The 27,889-nt window shown below is 40.0% G+C and overlaps 1 protein-coding gene across 2 annotated transcripts in view; it reads right to left on the bottom strand.

The window, feature by feature from the left end:
* Positions 1-1,264: 1,264 nt before the first annotated feature.
* LOC131228240 (probable inactive poly [ADP-ribose] polymerase SRO2) overlaps positions 1,265-27,889 on the bottom strand; it is a 36,084-nt gene continuing 9,459 nt past the window's right edge. Inside the window, exons 5-6 of one of the 2 annotated variants that reach the window (XM_058224134.1) lie at positions 2,841-2,993; positions 1,265-2,706 (exon numbers count right to left, since the gene is read on the bottom strand). In XM_058224134.1, the coding sequence (XP_058080117.1) occupies positions 2,596-2,706; positions 2,841-2,993 (264 nt within the window). In that variant the 3' untranslated portion in view covers positions 1,265-2,595. Of the gene's footprint in view, positions 2,707-2,840; positions 2,994-27,889 lie in introns of those variants that run through there. The other variant, XR_009162762.1, reaches the window with a different exon arrangement.

Raw genomic sequence — 27,889 nt, forward strand, 5'->3', positions numbered from 1 at the left:
TGAAGTCGAAGATCACCCAATTCCCCCATATTCAAGTCATGATGAGAATGATGAACTGATTGGATCTAACCTGGGAGTTCTAGCACAGGAAACTGAGTTGCCCACAACCTCCAGCTCAATCACCGGAACTATCAAGGCATCCACTTTCAATAGGACCTTCACCGTAGTGAAAATGCCTATTGATATCTACAACCTTGTTATTTTCACACAAACATCATGAGGAGAATGATGAACTGGTTGGATCTAAAGCTGGGAGTTCTAACTAGGGTTGTACATCGAGCCGAGTCAAGTCGAGGTGGGCCAAGCTCGGCTTGACTTGTCCATGCTATACTCGAGTTTGAGCTCGAGCTCGAGCTCGCCCTCGAGCTCAACATTGAAGCTTGGCTTGCTTGCTAAAACTTACGAGTCGAGCTAGTGGTTCGCGTAGAGTCGAGTTTACCTCAAGTCGAGTCAAGTTTACCTCGGTAGGGTAAGGGAAAGAAAAAGAGGGAATGAGGACGGGTAGGGTTGGGTAAGGTTTTTTAAGTAAAAACTTTTAAGTTTTAACTTCTTTTTTAGAACTTAAATATATATATATATATATATATATATATATATATATATTAAATTCCATATTAATATAATATATATAATATATATTATTAAAATATATTACTCGAGCCGAGTCGAGCTCGAGCTCGAGCTTCGAGTCGAGTCGAGTTCGAGTCGAGTTGAAATACACCATGGTCGAACTCGGCTTGAACTCAACTCGAGCTTTAGTAAACAAGCTTGACTCGCCTCGAGTTGGCCTTTCAAGCCGAGTCAATCCGAGCTGATTCGAGCCAAGTCGAGCGAGCTTTTCGAGCTAGCTTGACTCATGTACAGCCCTAGTTCTAACACAGGAAACAAGTTGCCCCCAACCTCCTGCTCAATCACCAGAACTACCAAGGCATCCACTTTCAATAGGACCTTCATCCTAGCGGAAATGCCTATTGATATCTAAAACCTTGTCATTTTCACGCAAACATAAAGGCATTGCGCTTATACTATTAAAAGAAGGGGCATCTTTTCTGAGGGGCCACCGATTTCATCACCTACTACAGAAAATCACAAGCCAATATCCATAATCATCGACCCCATCCAAGCATGCACCGAATATTCCAAGCAAACAAATCCAAAATCCCCTATTGGAGACCACATCAAATGAACACTGGATCCCAGAAAATTATCTGGGATTGACAAGTAATAAAGGTTTTTTTTTTTTTTTTTTGTGTGTTTTGGGGGGGGGGGGGGGGGGGCCCCCTTTCTGTCTTGCCATAGCAACAACACTAATTTCCTCTCAACGTGGCATAGTGTACTCACACCGAAACTTCCGACGGTTCCTTTAAGCCAATAGAGGCTCCAACTATGTGGGCACCCAAAGCACATCAGCAAACATAATTATATCGCAGCACTGCCACAGATATGCTATGGTTTAAAACATCCTCCCATATTTATCATATCAAATCACATGCAACATTTTTTTACCTAGCAACATTATGCTTTTTTGTCTAGTAGTATGGCACTAAATTCTGTCAAAACCTACATAGATATTAATGAAAAATAAAACATTGTCGTCTAGGGTTAGGGCACCTAGCTCGACAGAAGACAGGTTTGCTTCCACATTAAGGTCTCAGGTTTGAGACAGCTCTGCTTACCCCATCTTTAAAAATAAAAATAAATAATAAAAAAAGAATAATTATCATTGCGTATCACCTAATATATATCATACTTGGAGCTAGCCAATGCATCCTCTGACACCGATATTTTAAACCTTGATCTATAATGTAACTTGATATCATACAGATGTTGGCCAAAGTGCGTGACAAACCCACACATGCAAGGAGCCCAAAAGGATAAAAGTGGGCATAAGCCCAAGCATCAAGCTCTAGAACTGTTTAAAGCAGATTCCATTTGTGTTTATGTGTATAAAGGGTTGATGTACAGTCATCACCAGATTTTTCAATACAAAAGGGATCCAATTACACATGGGTTTCATGCAAAACAACCCTGGGATTTTGGGATTTGACAGTACGGCATTGGCTCCTTTGCATCTCTGAAATGTGTGCGATCTGGGCCCATGTAGAATCAAAATGCTAATGTTCAATGATTCAAGACAACCACGGTTGTTGTTGGATCAAAAGCTACCATAAATGCTAGTTGCTACATAGTATCTAGAACTAAGAGAATCCGAAAAGGGATAAGATGCACACATCCTATCAAGCACCTGAAAGCTCAGCGCCTTTTGGTAAACACCTGCAAATGGGTTCATCTCATTTTTAGTTAATCATAAATTACTAATTATGTATTAGAGATTATGCTCTCTAATACATAATTATGATCAACTAAAATGAGATCAACTCATTTTCAGGCATCTATCAAACAGACCCTTTCATTTATCTTTTTCTCTACAAATATAATATGACAAGCACAAGCTTATGTATATCAAAATCCTCAAAATGGGGGAAATGTCAGTAGCCACTAGCCAACTGTATGAACTTTCAGCAGTCATATTAATGGCCAATATTTCTACCAAATAAAAAAAATTGCAATGTTTCATTGATTTTGAATTGATTGTCAAGCCATCTTACATTGTACTTTAAGTCTCTTCAGTGTAGATATCAGCAGCATGTCTCCAGCGATGAATCTCAACTTCTTTACCAACTCTTCCCGAGTTATTTTCTTGCTCTGACACAAATTCAAGTAGCGTATAAATGATACCAGTCAAGTAAAAGGACCATCACACGGATCAAGTGAGTCCTTCGCTAAAAAATAAAAAAATAATAAAAAAGTGAGTCCTTCGCTATGTTATCATAAAATACCTTGAAATCATTATAGTGGGCATCCAGTGAGTCCTTGGCTGAAGGGGACAAGCTATTTTGAATTGCGGCAAACAACATTGGAAATGGCATCCAAGCTGATGTGGGCAATTTCAATGTCCTTGCCGCAAGTGTAGAGTCCTGACTATCCTTCACCTATATACACAAAGGTAAAAGGTGAGAAATAAGTTCACAACCCAATCCAAATAGAAAAGATGGCACGAAAATAAGCATTAAGGGGCCATCTAGCAAACATCAAAGTTATGTCCAGAAACATCTGTCCAAGAAACAATCTTGTTGGAAACATCTATCTTGGACAGTAATGTATGTTGTTCATCAAACACCTTGGAATAGAAAAACAATCATCTGGCAATCCACAACATGTATACCCAGAATAGGAGTCTGCAGGCACTCCAACCATATTAATGATGGACCCCACTGATTTTGGCATCCATGTAAATCACGAGTTGCTCGGTAGATGGGGCTTTTTAACCATCCCTTTAATGGCCACCAATGAAGCAATTATCATCATCCTTTCCTCGTACTTTTGAGTAGTGACAAGTGATGCCCAATTATTTTAACGGAGTAGATTGATGTAGTGGTCAAGAACCTGTACAATGAATGGTCATACTCTCCAAGAGGATGAATGGCACAATGCTAAGCCAAAATTTTGTATGACATTTGAGCTTTCTACAAGTAGGGCCCATGATTCCATGGTACTTTTGAGTAGTGATGACCAATTATTTTAACGGGTTAGATTGATGAAGTGGTCAAGAACCTGTACAATGGACGGCCATACTCTCCAAGAGAATGAATGGCACAATGCTAAGCCAAAATTTTGTACCATGACGTTCGAGCTTTCTACAAGTGGGGCCCATGATTCCATGGTCCAAACCATTTATATAACTAGCTGCACTGTGGATGGCCGATGTCCTACATATCTCCTAAGCAGAAAATCCTGAACCTTTAACAGGTGGCCCAACAATAGACTAGCTAAGAAAAAAATGCAAACAATGGCTCACATTCAAATGAAAAAAGGGCCAAATATTCCATAGCTAGTATCTTCCAATGTGGCAGGTTTATGATCCATGGGCCATCCAATGTGAGGCCCATCATATCGATCATTAGGATTACCAATGGGTGATCGTGGTCTTTTTTTTCCTTGGAGTGCTTCTGCACAATCAACCTGATTTTGAAGCTATGCCACACCTACAGTGAGGCCTGCTAGTTGGATGGTCCAATTAATAAAAATGCATCCGACATGCACAGTGGAATATGCGATGTACCAAACATCATAAGATGCTGTGTACAGAACATGAAAACGTATTGGGGACATAGTAATAGGATCTATTTTAGAGACGACTGTCTGTCTCCACAACAGTCATATGTTTGGACAGGCTTGTCTCCACAACAGTCATATGTTTGGACAGGCTTGTCTCCATTTTTTTTCTTGGTAGTGAATGCAGACATGGGTGTAGACAAACATGAAATAGAGTTCCAACTAGTATGTCCATGACAACTTTGAGGTAACCAAACAGCCACTAAGGGTCTCTTGATTCTATTAAACAGATCAACGGCCTATAGTTTAAGGTCCTCTTTTGAGGCTTCATAATATCTAGAGGGATGGGATGTACTCTACCCAAATGACAAGTGGGATCAAGGTTTTGAATATTATGTGGGAAAAAAGGGGTTGTATCAGCAACAATACAGGCTCCCCTTGATGGCTTGTATTTAGATGTTAGGGAAGGCCGAGGAACACACATTTTGACCAGATATAGAGCTACTTTGAAGACAAGAGAGAGAGAGAGAGAGAGAGAGAGAGAGAGAGAGAGAGAGATTGATTTAAGCAGAATTCAACAAATTGAAGCAGAGTTAGGCAATTGGAGAAAATTGAAAAAGTAATCCATCACTTTCTTTTTCTTTTTTTTGTTGAATGGGTGCCGTTTCCGGAATGAAAGGGTGGATGTAGAGGGCACCATTAGGAAAGTCAAGTGGTTTATATCGAGTTGGGATGTATGTGTCAAAGCCTCCATGGCTGTTTTCATTTTCGCTTATCATATCCGGGTGCTTTGTATTCTTTCCTTGCTTTTTGCGAGTTTTTTAATAAAATTTGATGTTATCTCTTTGAAAAAAAGAAGGGACCCAATCCACCCATGGTTCTGAATGTCGGTATCGGTCAGTGTATCAGCCCAACAAAAAAATTATACAATATGGCGTCGCATAAGATAAGCAACAATATTTTATTTTTTAAAATAACATTTATAAATGTAAGAAGACATGTATGAAAACACAACCAATTCATTCAAAAGCAAAAGAAGTAGAAATTAAGAAATACACCTATGATTGACATGACTCTTGTGGTTGCTAGTTTAAGGGAAATTTTGAAAAAAATATATTTTTTTTAATATTTTTACTATTTTATAATCAAAAAATAAATTTTACATTCGAAATTTTCACAAATCAGCAGATCAGGCCCCATACATGCCTGACTTCATGTTTGAAGTGCAACATTGCAGGCAATTTGGGAGAAATTGAGGAATTTTAAAATTTTACCCAATTTCCCCCAAATCGGGCCACCCACACTCAAAATTTGAAAATTAGAGTGTATGTGACGATGAATTCATCAAAGACTCCTAAATAGTTTGAAATTGCACTCAATTGGTCCCTGCTAGAAGGGAAATTTCAAAAAATATATTTTTTTTTTTCAATTTAAAAATAATTTCTTTACGAAATTTGACAAAAAGTTGACAAATCAATAGATCATGCCCCATACATGCTTGATTTCATGTTTAGAGTGCAACATTGCAAGCAATTTGGGAGAAATTAGGGAAATTTTGAATTTTCCCCAACTTTCCCCTAATCGAATACTACATTCAAATCTCGAAATTGAAGGTTAAAATCCTTGATTTTCCATTAAAACATGAAGAATCAAAGATTTCTAATGATTTCGAACTCATTTCATATGATTTAAATGGGGGAAAAAAAAAAGGATCAAAATGCAAACTTTTTTTTTTTTTTTGGGTTAGCTTGTTAGTACACACCCATGTTAGTACACACACTCCATGTTAGCCACCCCCACTAGGGATCGATAAAATGCAAAATAACTCACCGAATGAGAACGGCCCCCAAATGCAAGATAATATCTTGATTCTAACTTCAAATGTTGGGTTTTTCTCCCAAATCCAAGCAAAGGATGAACCGAAATCCACCCACTAACAGCTTAGAAGAGTGAAATTAGAAGAAATTTGAAAAAATAGATTTTTGGGTTTTTTAGGAAGGCAACATGCGTTTCCTGGAAAGTATCAACAATATCTGTTTATATCGACAGATATCGTCGATACTTGGTAATTCCTTTAGAAAAAAGCAACGATATCTCACAATATCGCTGATACTTTGCGATACAATACGATAATATCGTCGATGCTCAGGAATCTGGCCTTTGTACCTATGGATTTTGTATCGCTGACATGCAATATCGATAATACCGACCGATATATTGGCCAATATTATCGATATTGCAAACAATGCACCGAGGAAGTAGATCAACTTTGGGTATGAGATTATGATAAATGTGCCAATGGAAACGGTCGCAATAATTAGAGATGGTAACATGTTCTACAAACCCTTGATGTTTTAGCTTGTAGAAATTGATAAAAGGCTGATGATGGGCTTTTCAATATGAAACCATTGGCTATGCAAATCTATATGACATTGTTGCCAAGACAACATATTATCAACCAAATGTTGGAAAAATCAGGTCCAATGTGAGCTTTCATGCAGCAAATAATAAACAAGTGGGAGCTTCATTACTCCTTCGAAATTCACAGTCACGACTATGCAGTTTTTTATCTCTTCCTATTTCATTATTGTAGGCTACTTCTTAAACCAAAATTTTCGATACAAACGTACATAGTTGATAATGATGAAATCCATATTAAATTGAAAATTGTTATAAAGAGATTAAAGCTAGACATCAATTGGCAAATAAATGCCCTTAATGACACCAACCAATGTCTAAAACTAAGATACAAAATGAATTGCAGATATGTTTATTGTTGGAGTAAACTAGCTCCTTATCACACCATATTTATGTAAACCCGAGCCATAACAAACCCGAATCAAAACCTTGGTATTAGAAATTCAGATCTAACATCACTGCTAATCCACACTACAACAATGTAAACTGGAGCCATAACAAACTCAGATCAAACCCTAGGTATTAGAAATTCGGATCTAACACCACTGCCAATCTGTGCGCTTTGCGGAAGCATGATAAACAAAGATTCAACAATATAATAAAGCAGATAACCAAACCAAAAAGCAATCAACCACAGAACACACAATATTTTACGTGGAAAACCCTTGCGAGAAAAAACCACGGCACAAAGCGACAAAGATCTCAACTATAATCAAAACCTTAAAGTATACCACTCACCTTCTTCAATTATAGGATCGCCCAATCTCCCCTTATGATGCACAACCCTTAAAAAACCCTTCCCAAGCCCTTACAAACGTTGGAAACCCTCTCACCTCACAAACCCTTGCCCTTTAAGAGAAAACGTTTGAATGGTAAAAGCCCTAATTCGAAATTAGGCTTGAATGCACTTTACTTACGTAAAAACACGCAAACCATTAGTCACTCCTTCGATCGATCAAGCTTTCAACAAAGACTCTCGGTCCACCGAAACAGTCCTCGGTTGACAGAGAATATCACTGCGACGTTCGGTCGACCCAAGGATTTCTCAATCGACCAAACTGCCCTTGCAGCCGAAAAGCGGAATGCAAGGAATCCTGCACAACAATCCCCACCTTAAATTGTATTTTGTGAGGTCACCCTGAAGATCCCCCGTGCAACCACCATCTTGAGCGTTGACCGCTCCCTGCATTCTCCACCTAGAACGGAGCTCCATCCACACCCCCACGCAAGGGTGCCCACTCTCATCAATGGCTAGTGAGATTGATCAAGCCCAAGCAACGCTTTAACTTCTCTGTGATCACCGGCTTTGTCAACATATTTGCGGCATTCTCGTCTGTATGAATCTTCTGAAACAAAATCTCTCCTAAAGTAATGAGCTCTCGTATCTAGTGAAACTTCACATTGATGTGCTTGGTTCGCACGTGATACACCTAATTCATCGCCAGATAGATAGCACTCTTGACTATCACAATGCAACCGAATCGCCTCTTGCTTCAACCCGAGTTCTCCTATCAGACCTTTCAACCATAATGCCTTCTTTGACATCTCTGTTGCGGCCATGCATTCCACCTCGGTTGTAGACAATGCTATCATAGACCGTGGCGTAGATCTCCAACATACCAGTCCGCCTGCTAATGTGAAAACTTATCCTTTAGTAGACCTCATGTTGCCCAGATCACCTACATAATCTGAATCCACATAACCTACAACTCCACCTGAAGCTTCGTGTCCCCCGAACATAATTCCAGTATTGATTATGCCCTTGAGATACCTGAGAATTCACTTAACAGCATTCCAATGCTCCTTACATGGATTCGCCATATACCTGCTAACCACACTGACTGCCTATGAGATATCCGGCCTTGTGCAAACCATTGCATACATCAGACTCCCCACTGCACTAGCATATGACACCCATGACATTTCTGAAATCTCTTCCTATGTACTTGGACATGATCTGGCTGATAGCTTAAAGTGACCTACTAGAGACGTGCTAACTGCTTAGCACTTTCCATATGAAACCTCTCTAGCACACAACCCTTCCGAGAAAGTGACAGTTTCCCAGACTCTTCGCCTATCCTTATCTCCATGCCTAGGATCTTCTTCGCAACACCCAAATCCTTCATGTCAAACTCCTTGCTTAGCAGAGACTTAAGCAAGTGTATCTTTGTCTTGTCCTTTGCAGCAATTAGCATATCATCAGTAGAATATAGGTCTCGTCCTCAAGTACCCTATAGTATACGCAGCAATCATACTCACACCTATTATACCCAATCTACACCATTTAGGAATCGAACTACTTGTACCACTACCTTGAAGACTGCTTAAACCTGTACAGTGACTTCTTCAGCCTACACACGTGACCTTTCTTACCAAGCTCCTCAAAACCTCCAGGCTACCTCATGTAAATGACTTCCTCCAAGTTCCCATGAAGGAATGTCGTCTTCACATCGAGTTGCTCCAATTCAAAATTGGATCCCGCTACCATCACCAGTAACACCCTGTCCAGACTTCCTCTGCAACCTTAGAGTCTCGTGTTGTAGATGTTGACCGATTTACTAGGTAGCATGCCATATTCACCGCTTCAACTTAGAAGCTTTTAAGCATCCCCGCATGCAACCGCATATTTCTCGCCCTCTCCAACAGAGTTTTGTTCATCTTCTCTGGCACCCCATTCTATTGTGGGGTTTCTTGAGTTGAGAAATGCCTTGTGATGCCTTGATCTTTGCAAAATTCCATGAATTGTGCCTCTCTGTACTCTGTACCAACATCTAACCTGAGACACGTAACCTGCCTCCCAGTTCACTTCTCTACTTCCGCCTTACATTCCCTGAACTTGGCAAACACCTCAGACTTGTACTTCATGAAGTAGACCCAAACCTTCCTTGAGTAGTCACGTAACATCCCGAATTTTCACGGCCAGAGTTTATACTCGAGTCCGAGGAAATCGGGAGTTAATAATGTAAGAAGTGGATGTCTCAAGGTCTCGCCTTGAGATTTCTCTTATCTAGGTCGCATCCAATTACATTCATATGGTAATCATTCACAAGAATAAAATTAACTGCATTGATCATCCCATAATTAAATAAACTGTCGAATGCTCTCTCAATGGGAGCTTATTACAATATCTGAGTTGCGTAGTAAAAGTGTAAATAAATTAAATCGTAAACTACTCATCTATTCTTATTCAGCAAAATCTTCTATCGGGGACTGATCTTCTGGTCCTCAACCTGTACGCCACCTGCATCATCTATACGGTTGGAGAGGGTCAACGCCCTACTCGTAGTAATGGTCATCCTTTAAAATTAACAATAATTCAAGAGGTTAATAAAAGTAATGGAAGGTTTCTGATACGTCACGTACTCCACTACTACGAGAAGTATCAGTATGCGCAAACTACCTACATGAGATGCACGCCTAGCAAAGTGAATGCAGCTCATCATACTTAGTGATCATCGCAATGTGGAATATAATTCATACAAAACCCGACTTGACCTGCATCCCATAACTACGGATATTCGCCGGCGTGTCCAAGACACATGCCCAATCCTTAAAAATAGATAGCACGAGACTAATAATACCAAGAAGAGAGTAGCAATGGCTAACTCAATAAGAGGAGAGTGGCAATGGCCAACTCATCAAAGAGGAGAGTAGCAATGGCTAACTCAATAAAGAGGAGTGTAGCAATGGCCAACTCAATAAAGAGGAGAGTGGCAATGGCCAACTCAATAAAGAGGAGTGTAGCAACTCAACAAAATTAGTAAAGGCAACGGCAAGGCTTGTATCCATCGTCCCACATAAATTCATAAAGATCACGTGTAATTGAAGTCATATCATAATTTCCAAAGGATAGACAATTAATGGTGGTAAAATTATACGATCGCAGGGAGAGAATCATAGTAACATTAAATATGCAAAAGGCAATTAAATCATACCAACTTAAATTAAGGAAATCTTAAAGGATAAAACCCTCACCTTAGGTCGTTGGATCGTCTCCTACTAAGTTAACTGCTCAGAGACGTTCTTTAGGGCTAAATTTCACTCTAATTCACCTAGTTTGGACTATCTGAGTTAGTTTATAATTAGGTCTAGTAAGTCTTAGGAAATTGGGCTTGAAAGAAGAGGGAGAAAGGATTAATTTGATGGTCATTAGTATTAACTAGATCGGGTCCTAACTTTCAGCCGAATCTTCCCACCGAGTTGACTCGGTTAGCCTCGATTTTAGGTAATCTTTATACAGGTTTTTGGAAAACAAGGTTTAGCATGAAAAAGATCGGAAATTCTTTACCTTGGCGTCAAAGGGATCTGGCGTGCAGGCTGCTGCTGTATCTTTTCTTTCTCCCTGTCTCTCACTTTCTTTCCTTCTTCCTTCTTACGTGGAATCGACTAGTTCCTCTCCCTTCTTAACGTGGAGCTATTATAAGCTCCAGTCCCTGTGAAAACGAGTCTGTTTCGAAGACGAAACCAGTCTCTTTCGAACCCTGTTTGCGCATGGAGCTGCGTAACCGGTGGACGAGTGATTTTGAAATCACAATTCCCTAGTAGCCTTTGATCAGATTGACTCGTTGTGGGGATTTCTTTCATGAAGGGCCAGCAAATGGACATTTTAGATTTATCCTTCAAAGCTCTCTGGCCCATCAGATCAGGGGTTTGATCGTCTGGAAGTGGGGCTGTGTACGTGTTTTTGCACGGTGTGGTTTCCTTGTGCAAGAGATAGATGAATGTTAAAACCATGCTCTTCTTTTCTCTCTTGGGCGACGTGGAGAGGATCAAAAGTCCCTCATTATTTTGGACAGTCCCGATCCGATCCAGGTAGCCCTCTTCATATTTCCAACACAGGAGAATTTGAAATCGTATTGGTTTCTTGGCGCTAATTGCGGAAGAGTTTTGCGGACGGAATTCTGTTAGGTTGTTTGATTAGGTTTGGTGTGAAAGAGGTAGGGCTTTGCTCAGATTTGCCCCCTGTAAGTGATGAATGGTCCTGATCATCTTGGATGATCATGGAAGTAGGCCACCAGTCCCTCAAACGGACATTGTCTGTTTAAATTTCCAAAAGCGGGAGAGCTTTTGAATTCGTTTTGGAGATTTGTCAGGTCAAACAACTTTTCTGTTTAGTGCACCACCGATGCACATGTGCTATGCATACTCGGGGTTAATGTGGGGTCCGGAATGATGTTTTAGAGAGATCTACTCCGTCCATTCATTTTGTCAATTATAGGTACAGCTCGTCTAAAGATATCAGGTGATCATGGTCCTTAGGAGGTCCATATCGAGTGAATTATTGTTTTAGCTACAGATCTTGCTAATCTGAGGTTTAAATTTTAACATGTACGGTTAATTCATGATATATAAGCATGGTATAAGGTTTCTCATCAAACCGATCGCGAGAACCTTGTGATCTAGAATTCAAGGTCTAGGTTAATGGCAATTTCGTAATTATTGTTGATCTAAGTGTTTTGTAAGATCCAATGGTTCTACATGTTGGTATGCGCCTTTCTAAACACTTCTTGCAAACCAACTTTCATTTAAATCATTATGGTTACAGAGTTATTCGCCAATTCATTTAAGGGAAGGTACATATGTCGAATCACTTAATGGTTAGTCATCTTAAAATCAACGGTCAGACAGCTTGATCTGCAAATTGGGGACTATTCCCAATGGTCAGATTGTGATGGGAATTAGATGTAAGGTTACATTCTATAGTAACACTCGAGAACTTTCAATACTCGGTATTTAAAAAGTTCGGGGTGTTACAAGTCATCTATGAAGGTCACAAAGTATCATGCCCCTCCCTTGGACGGCACTGTCACTGGCCGCAGACATCGAACTGACTATAGTTGAGCACCCCACTGCTAATGTGTAGCAGTCTTAAACCTTTTTTCTTTTTTCTTTTTTTTTTTTGGAAGGTGACATCATGCCACTTGAATTTTATAAACAAAGGAAGGATTTACAGACATTCAGGTAGGCCCCAACAAAAAGCTATCGGGCCCGCCTATCGTATAGAGGCCCTACAAAAAAGGAAAGCAACTCAGACAAAACACTGAAATACCCCTCAGTCCCCGTGGGTACGTCTGAGAGAGCCCAGCCCAGTTTTATCCAAAAGGACCGCGCCCCGAATGGATCGAGGGAGGTCAGCGACTGCTGAAAAAATAGTGGGCCTGAGACGAACTAGCCAACTTAGCCAAGCCATCTGCCGTAGCATTCGCTTCCCTGAAAACATGGGTGAAAGGAAAGAGGGCACCCTTTCTTAAGGATTGAATGCGGTCCAGCCAGTAGCTCCAACTTACGCTCGCCCGACTATTACCGTTCAGTAGATCCACTATGAGCTTTGAATCCGATTCAACCTACACCTTCTGCATGCCCTTCTGCAGGCATAACAAAAGACCATCCCAAATGGCTCTAAGTTCAGCAATGCTGTTAGAGCTGATGGCATACCCGATGGCATAGGCGAAACACAAGTTGTCATCCGCCCCTCTACAAATCCCACCACCCCCTGATCTTCCCGGGTTCCCTCTACTGGACCCATCAACATTTAGCTTGAACCAATCATCCCTCGGGGGGACCCATTTAACCAGCAACGGGGCCATTCTTGGCGGCGAAGGGGTGGGGAAGCCCATGACTTCCATCACCTTGGCTTTGGCTGACTACCGACTAGGCCAAACAGGGTAGGCCAGAGTCAGGGATTTAAGAGCAGTCTTAAACCTTACATTGCACTGCTTGCCTAGGATGCAATACTCACAGAAATCCACCTTGCATGCCTTAACTCCCTTTACTAGTTTCCGGCTGTAGAGTTCAATCATGCCCCTCTTGCTCATATGCCCTAGCCACATGCCACAGATTTGAGTCATCTAGGTCGGATTCTGCGTGTGAGGTGGTGGCGGCCTCACCCATAACTGTGCTCTCGACCAACTTGTACAGATTTCCAATCTTATGTCCCTTCATCAACACCATTGCACATCTTGTAACCTTGGTTTCACCGCCCGTTGTTGTGAACATGAACCGTTCATATCTAAAACCCTCAAGGATATTAAGTTTTTCTTTTCTTTTCCAGATCTGGGACATGTCTGACATTACCTAGAGTCTGTATGTCTGCGTCAAACATCCTTACCTTAATGGTCTCATTTCTGATGGCCTAGCAAGCTACGTTATTCCCCATCAGAACACTTCCACCATCATAGGACTCATAGGAATCGAACCAAGTCCTATCTAGGCACATGCGATACGAACATCTTGAATCTAGAATCCATGTGTCTGAAAGATGGCCCACACCTGAGGTGACCGAGAGGTCTCCTTCTGGGCTATCTTCTGCTACATTGGTTGATTCACTTGTGTTCCATTTTCCTTTGCTTTTCAGGTCATCTTTCCATTTCTAGCAATCTCTCTTGATGTGCCCCTTTATGCCGCAATAGAAGCATCTATCATTTGCCTTCGACTTCGATTTAGACTTTTTCTTCATATCAGAGAGACATTGCTCCACGAATCACCCACATCCCTGACCCCCTTTCGCGACTAACCCTTCCGCCTAAGATTCCTCATCATCCGACTTCTTCCAAATCTCATTGGAAACAAGAGCAGCAGTGATCTCTACAAGCTTCACTATATTCTTCCCATATAATAGAGTAGTGATGAGATGGTCGTATGATGTGGGAAGCAATGCTGAAAGTAGCACCGCTCGTCTTCTTCCTTAATCGTCTCTCCAAGCCTTACCAACTCGCTACACACCTTTGTAAACATGTTCATGTGCTCCAGGAGATCCAATCATTCCTCTAATTTCAGCTCAAAAAGTTGTTTCTTTACAAACAACTTATTTGTTTCGAACTTCAACATGTATAGGTCTTCTAGTTTCTTCCTCATCTCCAGGGGAGATTCCTCATCCAAGACATTGTACGTAACCTCATCCGATAGACAAAAGCATATGGTGCTCATAGCTTTCTCCCTGAGATCGCCCCAGTCATCATTCGACATTTTCTCAGGTTTTGTTTCCAACAACACCTTGCTCAACCACTGTAAAACTAGAATATCCTTGACCTTCCGCTGTCACAAACTAAAATTATTCTTCCCATCAAATTTCTGTAAATCAAATTTTGATCATGACATCTTCGCTGGATCCTGAACATCCAACCTAACGCCTTGATACCACTTTGTAGGAGTAAATTGGCTCCTTATCACACCATAATGACGTAAACCCGTGCCACAACAAACCCATATCAAACCCTAGGTATTAGAAATTCGAATCTAACACTACTGTTAATCTATCACTTTGCAGAAGCATGATAAACGAAGATAGAACAATATAATAAACTAGATAACCAAACCAAAAGGCAATCAACCACAGAACACACGATATTTTACATGGAAAACCCTTGCAGGAAAAAAACCATGGCACAAAGTGACATAGATCTCAACTATAATCAAAACCTGAGTACACCACTCACCTTCTTAGATTATAAGATCGCCCGATCTCCCCTTGTTATGCACAACCCTTGGAAAACCCTTCACAAGCCCTTACAAACATTGGAAACCCTCTCACCTTGCAAACCATTGCCCTTAGAGAGAAAACGTTCATATGGTACAAGCCATAATTCAGAATTAGGCTTAAATACCCCATACGTAAAAAACGCGCAAACCCGATGGAGACTCTCGGTCAACCAAAACAGTCCTCAATGGACGGAACATCACAGCGAGGTTCGGGCGACCCAAGGATTTCTCGGTCGACCGAACTGCCCCTGCAGCCGAAAGGCAGAATGCAAGGGCATCCTAAACAACATTTATTATACTTTATATTCTTCCTTTCACAAATTGATGGATATACACTTGGGATGAAGAGATGTCCATACGCACTTGCAAAGCACCTCATACCAAGAAAGTTCAAGTAAATTTTGGGAAAGTTTACGTGGGAATGTAGCAAATTATACTTTTGGCATATTGTAAGTTGTAACAACCAAGCTATAACTTATATAAATTTAGGAAACTTATTTCCAATAAGTTCTCCATCTTAGCTACTTGGCAGTGTTGTTGTTCCCTGTAAGAATAATGTCATCAACATAAACAACAAGAATCATCATGTGGCCTCCATTCCTTGTTATGAGGGTAGAATGTTTGGAGGAACCTCACAAACCTAGTCTAACAACTCATGTTACCAAATTTCTCAAACCAAGCTCGAGATGATTGCTTCAGATTCAGACCATAAATAGTCTTCCTTAATTTGCAACCTTGCCTTTCCCCCTTTGCCTAAAACTGCACAGCATAGCCATAGACATCTCTTCTTGAAGCTTCTCCAAGAAAAAATGCATTCTTCACACCTAGTTGATGAAGAAGTCAAATCACAATTAGCAGAGATAAACAGGAAGATATAAACAGAATTTAGTTTGGCCGCAAGAGCAAAGGTCTCCTCATGATCTATCCCATATTATCGTTTGAATCCTTTTGCGACAAGTTGGGCCTTGTATCTCTTAAAGGAGTCATCAAACTCGTATTTCAAGGTATAAACGCATTTGCAGCTGGTCACATGTTTACCTATCAGAAGATCAAAAGAATAATTTTTTGTCTTTCCAAGGCAAACAATTCCTCTACCATAGGTGCTTCTAGTTAAGAATAGTCAGGGCATCTAAAATGTTAGAGGGAATTAGAACAGAGGAAATGGATGATTAACACGCATGATAAGGAGATAAGAATCAATAAGAGGAAAAGTTACCAAAAATGTGAGATTTACACAAGCGGGTTCCGTTGCAGAGAACAAATGGGTAAAGCCAAGTGATCTAGATTCAAATTGAAGGATGGGTGGTGATAAGTGTCTGTCTTCAGTTGTTTCTTCCTTTGAATGTATACCTTTTAACTCTTTGTCAAAAGTAGGAGCAGTTATGAATAATTCAACCAAGTATCGACAACGATAAAATGATGAAGATCATCAAGAGAATCAAAGTGTCTGATGGAATTACCCCATGGAGAGAAATGGAATACATTTTCAAATAATATAACAATTTTGGAAACATACTGTTTACTATTCACAAGATTAGCACTTGCAATCCTTCTCTGTGTTGAAATACCCCAAAAGGTACTTCATGAAGCCCTTGATTATCAAGGCAAAAGGAGCTCATTGGAGGAAGAACCCTAGCCTCTGCAAGTCGCCTAATTAACGAGCACATTGTTGGATGAATAGACGGCTAACCAGTTGGTCGTGCGACCAAAGTATCGCTCTATCTCGACGCCAGGGGTCAACGGTAATCACGATTTGAATCGACTCGATCCGTTCTTGAACCGGAGTTCTCTCTTCTCCCTATCTCTTAAAGTACTTGGATGTGTTTGCTTTGTTCATATTTTAGGACCATCCCATAATAAGCTAGGACCCCAATCAACAAAATGAAGATAGTTTTAAGAACCTTGGTGGGAGTTCTATAGACTGCATAAGTTACCATGCAGATAGCTTCATCACAATAAGACTTTGAAACAAACTCCAATGAGTGACTTACCAGCCAACGGGTGTCAATATTTCATCTCTGCAAAACCATTTTGTTACGGAATACAAGGACAAGAAGATAAGAATTATACCCCATATTCAACAAGATAATTTTGTAAATAATAGTGTTGGTATTCCCTAGCATTGTCGAAATGAAAGCACATTTCTGCATCAAATTGAGTTAAGACGATCTTCTGAAACATCTTAGTGATCATAGGAACTTCATCCCTAACTTTCATTAATAATCTTCATTCATCTAAACCTTATCCTAATTAATTACAATCAGCTACATGAATCTTGTTTCCATACTATCATCATCAAAACCTTATCCCAACTACGTCCTAACTTTCATCGATCATCATCAACATCACCTATTTTTCATCAATGAAAGAAATAAAATATCTAGAACCAAAAAATGGATGTAATTGGGGCAGGCCTCCGTGCATCAGAATGAATAAGATAGAAGGGGCTAGTGCTTTTTTTTTTTGGAAAGCAACAAAATTTATTGAAAAACCTGCCAAAAAGCAGGAAAAGAATGCAATACAAACTACAGAGCCAAAGAAACAGAAAGAGGAGAGATAACAGTTCCCTTAGCATAAGGAACCCAACTAGACACTAAGGCTCTAACTAATCCAATTACTCTTTCCACCAAAATCCCACAATTCCTAAAGCAACGATAGTTTCTTTCCTTCCAAGGCGCCTAGAAAATAGCCATGATAAGAAGCCCTCCAGCAACTTTACTTTCCTTGCCAACGCTTCCACCATGCCATGCCCATAGAAGCATATCGGCAGATTTCGGCACAACCCAAGAGAGGAGACATGATATTCTACTAGAAATGAGTCCCACACCTTGCGAGTGAAGGAACAATGGATAAAAAGGCAATCGATGGACTCCGCATCTGCCATACAAAGTAAGCAGATGTTCGGGAGGACTAAGCGCCTTCACTGAAGATTGTCAATAGGCGGCACTCTTTTAAATCTAACCAGCCAAACAAAAACTGCCACGTGGGGAGGTGCACCATAGAACTAATGGTGAAAAGGATGGAGTGGCTCGATCACCGAGGTAAGCTCTACTAAGGTTCTAAAGGAGCGAAACAAAAAATTTCCCAGACCTGTGCGCTTTCCAAACCCATGCATCCTGATGAAGAGCAGGAGATACAGTCTTGAGGTGGTCAAGAAGATCAATGTACTCGGAAGTCTCGGTGTTGAAGAGGTTCCATCGACAAGGGGGAGACCACACCACCAAACCTCCACAAATAGAGAAGCAACGAGAAACAACGAAGTCCGGGTCGAGGGCGAGAGCGGCAATCCTAGGGAACACCTCCTGCAACGGTCTATCCCCACACCAAATAACTGCTCATAAGTGAATTTGATTCCCGTTTCCGAGGTCAAAAGGCAATGTTTCTGCGAACTAGGTGCTCAATCGACACTATCGCTTTCCAAATGGAAGATGCACGATACACTGGTACCATACTTACTGGCTATTATCTCCCTCCAAAAATCCCCTACTTCGGAACCGAACTCCCATATCCATTTGCCTAAGAACGCTTGGTTCATTAGACCCAAGTTTTTAATGCCAGCGCAAAACCTCTTCCCATCAAAGAAAGTGAAATTTCATGCCTTCCGCATTTCCTTTCCCAAAGAAACTCCTCGAAAAGAACATTTGATCATGTTTTGCCGTTTGACAAGTTTCACATTGGAAGTTATGAAAGCTATGAAATTTATTTTAAAATAACAAAAACAAAGATTTCAAAGACAAAAGATTGAGTATGCCAAAAAGTTACTCAATCTTTATTGACAACAGACTAAAAGACAAAGCAAAGCTAGCACTACTTGAATTGAGAAGGTAAATATCACACTCTTCACAACCACCACTAGTCATCTTCTTCATTATCAGATCTTGAATAACAAAATGAGATGAATAAAACACAGCAATTCAGTTGCTTTGTCAAGGGGGCACTAATAGATAAAAGGTTGAAGAAAACAAAGGAACATGAACACATGATAGTATGGATCAATGTTGTCATGTGCGATCGCACATTCACAGATGCGATTGCATATGCGCACATTCAAGTGGAAATCGCATTTGCGATAGTGGCATATGCGATTTTTGCACATATGCCACGTGTGAGAATATGCAATCGCATATGGGATGTATGCAATCTCATATTCGTCAATGGTCAAATATCAGACCGCTTTCTGACCGTTGGGATTTTTATAAAAAAAAAAAAATTTATTGCCTTTTTAGTCAATTTCTTATTAATTTCAATATGGATCCCGAGCTCGAGATTTTTTTGAATTCGAAAGATCATTGATTCCTTTTTTTTTTCATGAATCCTAACTTTCGGATTGTGGTTGTCCTATCAGCCAAATCCTTCAACGTATTGTTATATTGTTTGGGACCATCAAAAAGGCTTTCAAAACACTCCTACAAGCACTCAAAAGTTCAAACTTTCTCTCTCTCTATCTATATTCTCTACTCTCTTACACTCTCTCATTCTCTTACATAATTTCAAGGCCCAACCTCCATCAATATTTCTTTCAAGTTTGAAGTTTCAATCAAGGGACAAGTATTCAACTTCAAGAATCAAGATTCATTAATCAAGAAAGTAAAGCAAGCAAGATTCAAGAATACATCGAAATTGAACTCTCTTTCTAGTTTCTTCGAAGTTCTAAATATCATAATCATATTCACACCCACCACCACTCACTCTTTCTCTCTCTCTTTCTTTACATTCAAGAGTCAACTCAAGAAACTCAACTCACAAGTTGCAAGTTAGTTTGTTACTAGTTTGAGGATGTGCTCGACCAAAGAGGTCAAGGCAAAAGGTCGGCTCAAACAACTTTAGAAAACCAATATAAACAAAACGATAGGAAAACCACTATTCAATATTTTGCTAAGTGGTTTTACCCAACCGGCATTGCTTTCAACGCAGCTAAATCGAAAAAGCTTCAAAGTTATGGTTGAGGCTATAGGTCAATTTGGACCTAGGCTTAAACCTACTTCATATCATGAAATGAGGGAGACATGCCTGAAAACCGAAGTTGATTATACATGGTCTTTTATATCTACATAAAAGGAATCGCGGAAAACATATGGATGTTCACCCATGGCTGATGGATGGACCAATAGATCCGGTCGGTCTCTCATTAACTTTCTAGTAAATTGTCCAACTGGGACAATGTTCTTAAAGTTCGTGGATGCATCGAATCATTCACATACTGGAGAATACTTGTTTAGCTTACTAGATAATGTAGTTGAGGAAATACGTGAGGAATACGTTATACAGGTAATTACAGACAACGCAGCCCCATATGTATTGGTCGATCGTCTTCTTATGGAGAAGAGGCGTCGTTTATTTTGAACCCCGTTGTGAGACCCATTATGTCGATCTTATGTTAGAAGATATAGGTAAGTTATTTATAAATGTGATTGCAAGGGCTAGAAGAACCATGGTCTTTATATACGAGCACACCCTTCTTCTCGGTTGAATGAGAAAACACATTGGGGTAACTTGCTACACATCTAGCAGTCACCCGTTTCGCTACAGCTTTTTAACACTACAAAGATTACATACAAAAATAATAATAATAATAATAATAATAATAATAACTTAGAAGCTTTATATGTCGACCGATTTTACAAGTGGGCCTTGGTCAAAGAAGGTTGAAGGGAATAGGTTTAACAAACAATCTTTTCGCAAAGTTTTTGGACACAAGTGGTAAAGGCACTAAAAGCATCCGAGCCCTTAGTCACTGTGTTGCGATTGGTGGACAGGGATGAGAAGCCTCCAATGGGTTACATATATGATGCGATGGAGAGGGCGAAAAATAAGATCATGGACCATTTTAACTATAGAGAGCGTGATTACAAGCCAATTATAGATATTATAGATAGAAGATGGGGCAGCCAAAAGTTATCTCCATTGTATTCGGCTGCTTACATCATTAACCCAGCCTGTTTATTCGCTTATGTTGATCCAGGAGAAACACTTACTATGCATATGGTTGGATTTATTGACATGTAGGAAAGAATAATTCCAGATAGAGAAGAGCAGGACAGGATATCAGCTTTACTAGACTTTTATACAAAGAGTGAGGGTATATTCTCAAGGGGTATCGTCATCAGACATCGGACAATGAAATTACCTAGTAAGTACTATGAATGTCTTACAAATAGCTTGTTCACAATGTAATCTACAAGTGACTCTAACATACTTAAACTGTTTTTCTCAGCTGACTAGTGGGCTGCCTATGGAGTAGACCCGAACAGGAAGGATCCAGCTCTAAAGAAGTTGGCTACGAGGATTCTTAGACTCACGTGTACTACCAGCAGTTGCGAGCGCAACTGAAGCATGTTCAAGGCGGTAAGATTGCGGCTTTTGGATGGTTGGTGGAAAAAACAAGGTCCTCATGGTGGACAATTTAATGAAAAGAGGCATATGTATTACAAACATTTGTTTGTTGTATGGCGGCAGCTGAAACGGTGAATCATCCCTTCATCCATTGTCCCTTTGCCTATCAGATCTGGACCTACATTCTTTCTCACTTCCACTTCTCATGGGTGTTCCCAGCTAATACCCGAAGCCTTTTTCAAGCTTGGTCAGGTTCTTAGTATGGAAAGCGTCGTTCCCAAATCTGGAGAATCTCTATTCTTGCAGTTTGGTGGTCTATGTGGGAATAAAGGAACGCAAGACGTTTAACCGGGACCTCTAAATCAGTTGAATCTCTATTATGTGGAGAAGCTTCAATCTTGTAATCTCTCTTTTCTGGCCTCTTAGCTATCCACTTCCTCAGCGGATCATCGGCCTTGTCTTTATTCTTGTTTCTGTTTTTTTTTTTCAATGAAATTTGCATTTCTCAAAAAAAAAAAAAAAAAATTGTAGACTTCAATTTTTTAGTGTAAGCCGTAAGCTAAATTAATTAACTAAATAACTAATGCCAAACGCACTTTCTTTCATGCAAATTCATACCAAGAAAAGGAATCGCCTTGAGCAAAATAAGCTCAACGACTTGGTTTTCGTCCAATACAATCAAAAATTGCGAGAACAATTTCAAACCAGGAAAGAAAAGCCTGGTTTCTTTGGCCCTATCGGTTTTAGATGAGCTAGACGTAGATAACGAGTGGCTCGTAAAGATGGAGGACACTTTATTTGCTACAGAGGACCTGCCATGGGTACAAGTTGAAAATGTCGCATACGGATCGACACCTGGAGAAGGTACCACTCAAAAGGGGAAGGATGGGGTGGGGGAGCCAGGGGGCGAGTAGTAGCAGTCAACCCATTGCAAAGATTGAAGAGATAGGAAGAGATGATAATGATTAAGTTGAAGATCCACCATTGGATGTTGATCAAGTATTAGTATATACAGATGATGAAGAAACAGAATAAGAAGAAGTGTATGTGGAAGGAGATGACTCAGATGATGATGCCGATGATGATGGTGGTGATTAAATGCCACAATGGTAAATAGATCAATGTATATAGTATATCAATAATAAATAAATAGATTATTCATTTTGGTTACTTACTAAGTGTGTTGAGTTGATGTTGATTGTTGATTGTTTCGTACTGTTGAATGTTGAATCGTTGATTGATATTTGTTAACTATATTGTCAAATATTGACGATTTAATATTTAATTAATTATTTAATTGGTTTTATTTTACTCAAATGTATTGCAAGGGCATATAAAATTATTCATCTATTAACTTAGGAAAGTTCCCCCTACTTTCTTATATTTTATTCATTTTTTCTTATTTTCCCCCTACTCTTATTTTTTTAAAATTTTTCAAAGAAAAAATATATATATATATATGCGATCGAATGGATAACGAATCGAAAAGACGATAAATCCCCTTTCCAATGGATTTGTAAGTGACATATCTATTAGTTTAATATTACCAGAAACAAAAGAATAGGATGTATAACCATGTTCTGTAAGATCATGTGATCAGATGCTCCTGAATAATGACCCAAGATGAGGATTGTGAGACATAAATGACAGATGTAGATATACCCAGCTGCTACCCAGTGATGTAGTGGAAAGAGAAGCTTGAAGAGTTGCCTGCTATTATCGAAGATCACTGATGATTTTATCACATGGATCAAAGTTACTTGAAGGAAGATTATCGAAATGCTACACTTCTTCGACCGAAAGTAGATTAGCCCTTCTCTTGGAATGGAATTCTCTAAGACGAAAATTTAAATTCAAAACCAAGGTGTTCCATAATGATAATGATGGTTGTAACAGCCACCGCCATTATCGTTATGATACAGGCCATTATGGCCTTCAAAAAAAGGTTTCATGACAGTTACCGGCTGTTTCAAGTCATTTTTTCTATTACAAGAGTTTCGGCCCATAGGGCATAACAGTTACCACCATTATCATTACAGCCATTACGTAACCGCTTTGGTATACCATGTTCAAAACTCAACATTCTTCATGAACATGTTGTCTCCTTCTCGTACAGCGGATACACCTTAATTTGTCATTGTTTGTGCATCCTTTTCTAGATCCCTTTCCTCTAAAGATATTGGAATCAACCACCAGAGTTAATCTCTCTCCCCAAGTAATAGTTGTAAATTGATTCTAGGGAAGGTAAGTAATCCCTTTCGAGAACCCAAACACATTATAACTCAAAATCAAGGTGGAGACTGGCCAAGAATTTAAAAATGCTTAGTTGTTCCATTTGCTTCTTAACATTTGGGAATTGTTGAAACTAGATTTGTTGGCTTTTGTGCTAGAGTTTTTTTTCCCTCTCGACGGTTTCCTTCTTAAATGGGATATTCCTTTTTGGCCCTTATTCCAAAATTACAAGGTGTTGTTAGTATGAAGTATTTTCGACCTATCAAACTATTAGACAACCTTTATAAAATTCTTAGGACGATTCTTAGTTAAAGAGTGTGTATGGTGCTTTCGAAGATAATATCTCCTTTTCAGAGAGCTTTTGTGGTGGGTCGCCAGATCCTGGATTGTGCCATGATAGCTCATGAGTGTTTAGATTCGTACCATTAGGCTGGCTCGAAAGGAATTCATTGTAAGTTAAATCTAGAGAAGGCTTATGATTACGTCGACTAGCCCTTCCTGAATTATATGCTGCACATAATAGGATGTGGGCTCAAATGGAGAAATTGGATAAATTTTTGTGCATCTTCAGCAAAAAAATTTGTTTTAATTGATGAATCTCATTTTGGCTTTTTCAAAGCCTTGATGGGTTTACAGCATGGGGATCCTCTTTCTCCATTTTTCTTTGTCATTGTTTCTGAAGCACTAAGTCGTATATTAGAGAGGGGCTAATCGGTGGGTCTTTTTCAAGGTTTTGCAATTCCAAATTTCCCTCATTAAGTCGATCATCTCCAATTCGTAGATGATACTCTAATTTTCTGCAAAGCTAATGGTCTAATGGAAGATAACCTTAGAAAAATTATAAGGTGTGTGTTTTGAGGTGGCCACGGGCCTTAGAGTAACCTGATCAAAAGTGAACTATTAGGGGTTCATCTATCAGATTCGGAGATCTATTTGTTGGCAAATATCTCTGGGTGTAAAGTAGGGGCTCTCCCCTCCTCTTACCTAGGCATGCCCCTTTTTGTTGGGAAACTGGCAAAACACCTTTTGGATAAGGTGCTGGAGAGGATGGAAAGAGAGCGTTCCCCTAAAAGAGTAAACTCGTCTTTAGGGGGCAAGTTCACTCTCGTCAAGGCTTCTCTATCCAATATTCCCCTTTACTTTATGTCGCTCTTCCAATGTCCCAAATCAGTCTTGTGTAGAATTAATAGACTTAGAAGGAATTTCCTATGGTAGGAGGAGCTTCTTCAGGAAAATTCTACCTGTCAAGCTGGAAGGAGGTTTGCAAACTGTTTTCTGAAGGAGGTGATGGCATAAAGAATCTTGAGAAAGTTAATTTGGCTTTACTAGGTAAGTGGGTCTAGAGGTTCGGGGTGGAAAAGAATAGTTTTTTGAAGTCCATTATTGTTGGGAAGTATGGATCATCCAAAATGGGGTGGTGGATCAAGAATTCATCCTTGTATCACACTTCCTCCATTTGTAAAGCGGTGGCTAGGCTTACGCCGAAGGTCTTTGAGGGGTTGGGATTTATAGTGGGTTCTCAAGTTAGATTTTGGGAAGATATTTGGTGTGGGGATTCCAATCTTAGATTAGATTTTCCGTTACTTGGGGCTCAATCCGGACCCAAAGATTTCGATTCAAAATTGCATTTCCTTCTTAGGGAATGGTGGAATCTGATTACCCCCTTGCCACAGAAGCCTTTTTTATGATGAAGAGATAGAGGAGCTACTTAGTATCTTGTCCTGATTGCATGGGTTTAAGCCAAACCCAAATGAGGACTCTTTGGTGTGGAGATGGGATAAATCTAGTAATTTTAGAGTTAAATCCTCCTTCTCTTGGATTTCGGCCTCTTTGGTTCAGGTTCCTCATCATTTCACAACAACTATGTGGTCTTATAGAGCTCCACCAAAGGTGGCAGCTTTTGTCTAGTTGATTGGAAGGAATAGGATTTTGACGGTGGACAACTTAAGCAAAAGAGGTATGGTGCTCCCAAACATTTGCCTCGAGGACTCAGAATATGTTAATCATCTGTTCATTCACTGCAATATGGCTAGGGAGGTTTGGAATAGTACTTTGCGACAATTCAATGTTCAGTGGGTGATGCCTCCTTTAGCCCAGTTGCCCCAAGTTTGGGCTTTAGCTATCATAGACAAGAATTTCTCCGCTCGTTGGAAGGTACTTATACGATCTTGGGGAACCTATGGCTTGAGCGTAATGAAAGGTGTTTCAAGAAGGTGATAAATAGGGCGAATTTGTGTATAAGGGATTGGGTGCCTAGAGTAGCGCTACTTTCGTATTGAGTATTTTTCCCCTTTATTTTTCTATTTGCATGTAGTTTTCTTTTTGTTTCTCGTTTGCCTTTCGGCTTCAAGAATATCAGTATCTTTCCACAAAAAAAGATCTAGTCCCTCCCATTTTTTTATATAATCAAGCAAAACATGTCTCAAGAGTCTTCTCCCCCTCCTAAAGATTGGCTATCTCTAGGAGAAGTTGATAGAGATGAGGCAAATCATATTGTTGAGAGTCTTTACTTTGCCATTATAGCCGAACTCTCCTTTGTCATTGTTAAAAACCATAGTTCGTAGCTAGAGCTGGGCAAAACGAAGCCGATCCGGTGGATCCAACCCGATCTGACCCGATCAGAACCGAACCGATGGTTTGGATCGGTGCGGATCGGGTAGCCCCATCCAGATCCGAAATCTTTTCGGGTCGAGTTCGGATTGGCCCTGATCCGACCCGAAAACCAGATCCGAATGGATCCGGACCGATCCGATCCTACCCGATCCGGAGTAGTTCTTATCGATACTTCTACTTTTTCCTGCGGTATGGTCCGCTTGAGCTTTGGATATGCATCAATTTTGAGTTCAACCACTAAAATGATCTGTAAAAACGAAAGGACGGTGTGGATAAACCACATGCATTCAAGGTGGGCCCCAACAGAGTTTACTATGTACAATAAGAAGAGGATTTGCTGGTGTACCGTACACAGCTATCTAGCTGGCTGTAAGCGCCTAGCTGTAGGTACGTGTCGTGCCAAGACGAGTACTAATGCTCCTCAAGCTGCGAGTTGTACGAACAATTCAAAGGAGATCAAAGTTATATGGCCCCACGGTGATGTATTTATCATCGTTCATATATATTTAGAGATCAATTTAGAGCATTATCCAAAAAAATGAATCATATCCAAAGATCATTTGGACCACACCACAAATAGCAACAGAGAATGATTTTCACCTTTAAACAATTCGTAGGGCCCACCATAACGTTTATTTTCCATCCAATCTGTTCACAAGGTCACAAAGACCTGAATTAAAGAGGAAAAACAAATTTGAAATCGATCCAAAAGTTCTGTGAGACTGTGACACCAAAAAGGGTTTCAATGATAGACGTCCAATCCCCACTGCTGTTTTCAGTGTGGCCCACTTGATAGTTAGATCTATCTTATTTTTCATCTCAAGCCTTAAAACAAGCTCGCCAAATGGATGGACGTTTTTGATATAACACATACACCATGATCAGACCCACCTAACTTGCTAACGTCAATACATTATACACCACCAATGCGCACGGCACTTTCGTGCACAGCTGCACGCCGTTCATAGCACGTAAACAACTGTAAGCGCCTCGACCTCCGAGTTGTACGAACGGCTCAAACGAGATCAACATGGGCCCCACAATGATGTATTTATTATATCCATACCGTTTATCCATTTTTCATGATCATTTTAGAGCATTTGGAAAAAAAAATGAATCATATCTAAATCTCAAATGGACCACATCGAAAATAGCAGTGAGGATAATGATTTTCACCGTTAAAAAATTCGATTAGGATCGTACCCAATCCACGATCCGACTCGGTTTCCCTGACCGAGTCGGACTCGGTTCGGGTCAGGCCAACCGTGCATCGAATCTGTTCAAGTCAGATGTTCCGGACTCGGTCCTGAATCGGATCCGGTTCAAATCCGCCCATGTAGATTTCGGACCGAATCGAGTTGGACCGAATCCGGTCCGACTCGGTCCGATGCCCAGCTCTATTCGTAGCTTATGTTCATTGACCTAGGTTCTTTCTTATTTCCAGTTATGAGACCAAGTTTCTTCCTTACACAAGATTTTAGCATATTGGGACCATTCCAAATAATTTTACCATCTAATAAATGTTGTCAAATCACATATGCAATCGTGTACGATTGCATATGCCAGTGCACATATGCGATTGCATTTTTTTTTAAAATTTTTTTAATTTTTTTCAAAAAAATTTAAAAAAAAAAAAAGAAAAAAAAGTAGGAAAATAAAATGAATAAAATATAAGAAAGTAAGGGGAACTTTCCTAAGT

This window comes from Magnolia sinica, chromosome 15 (genome assembly GCF_029962835.1).
Source record: "Magnolia sinica isolate HGM2019 chromosome 15, MsV1, whole genome shotgun sequence".
Classification (NCBI taxonomy): domain Eukaryota; kingdom Viridiplantae; phylum Streptophyta; class Magnoliopsida; order Magnoliales; family Magnoliaceae; genus Magnolia; species Magnolia sinica.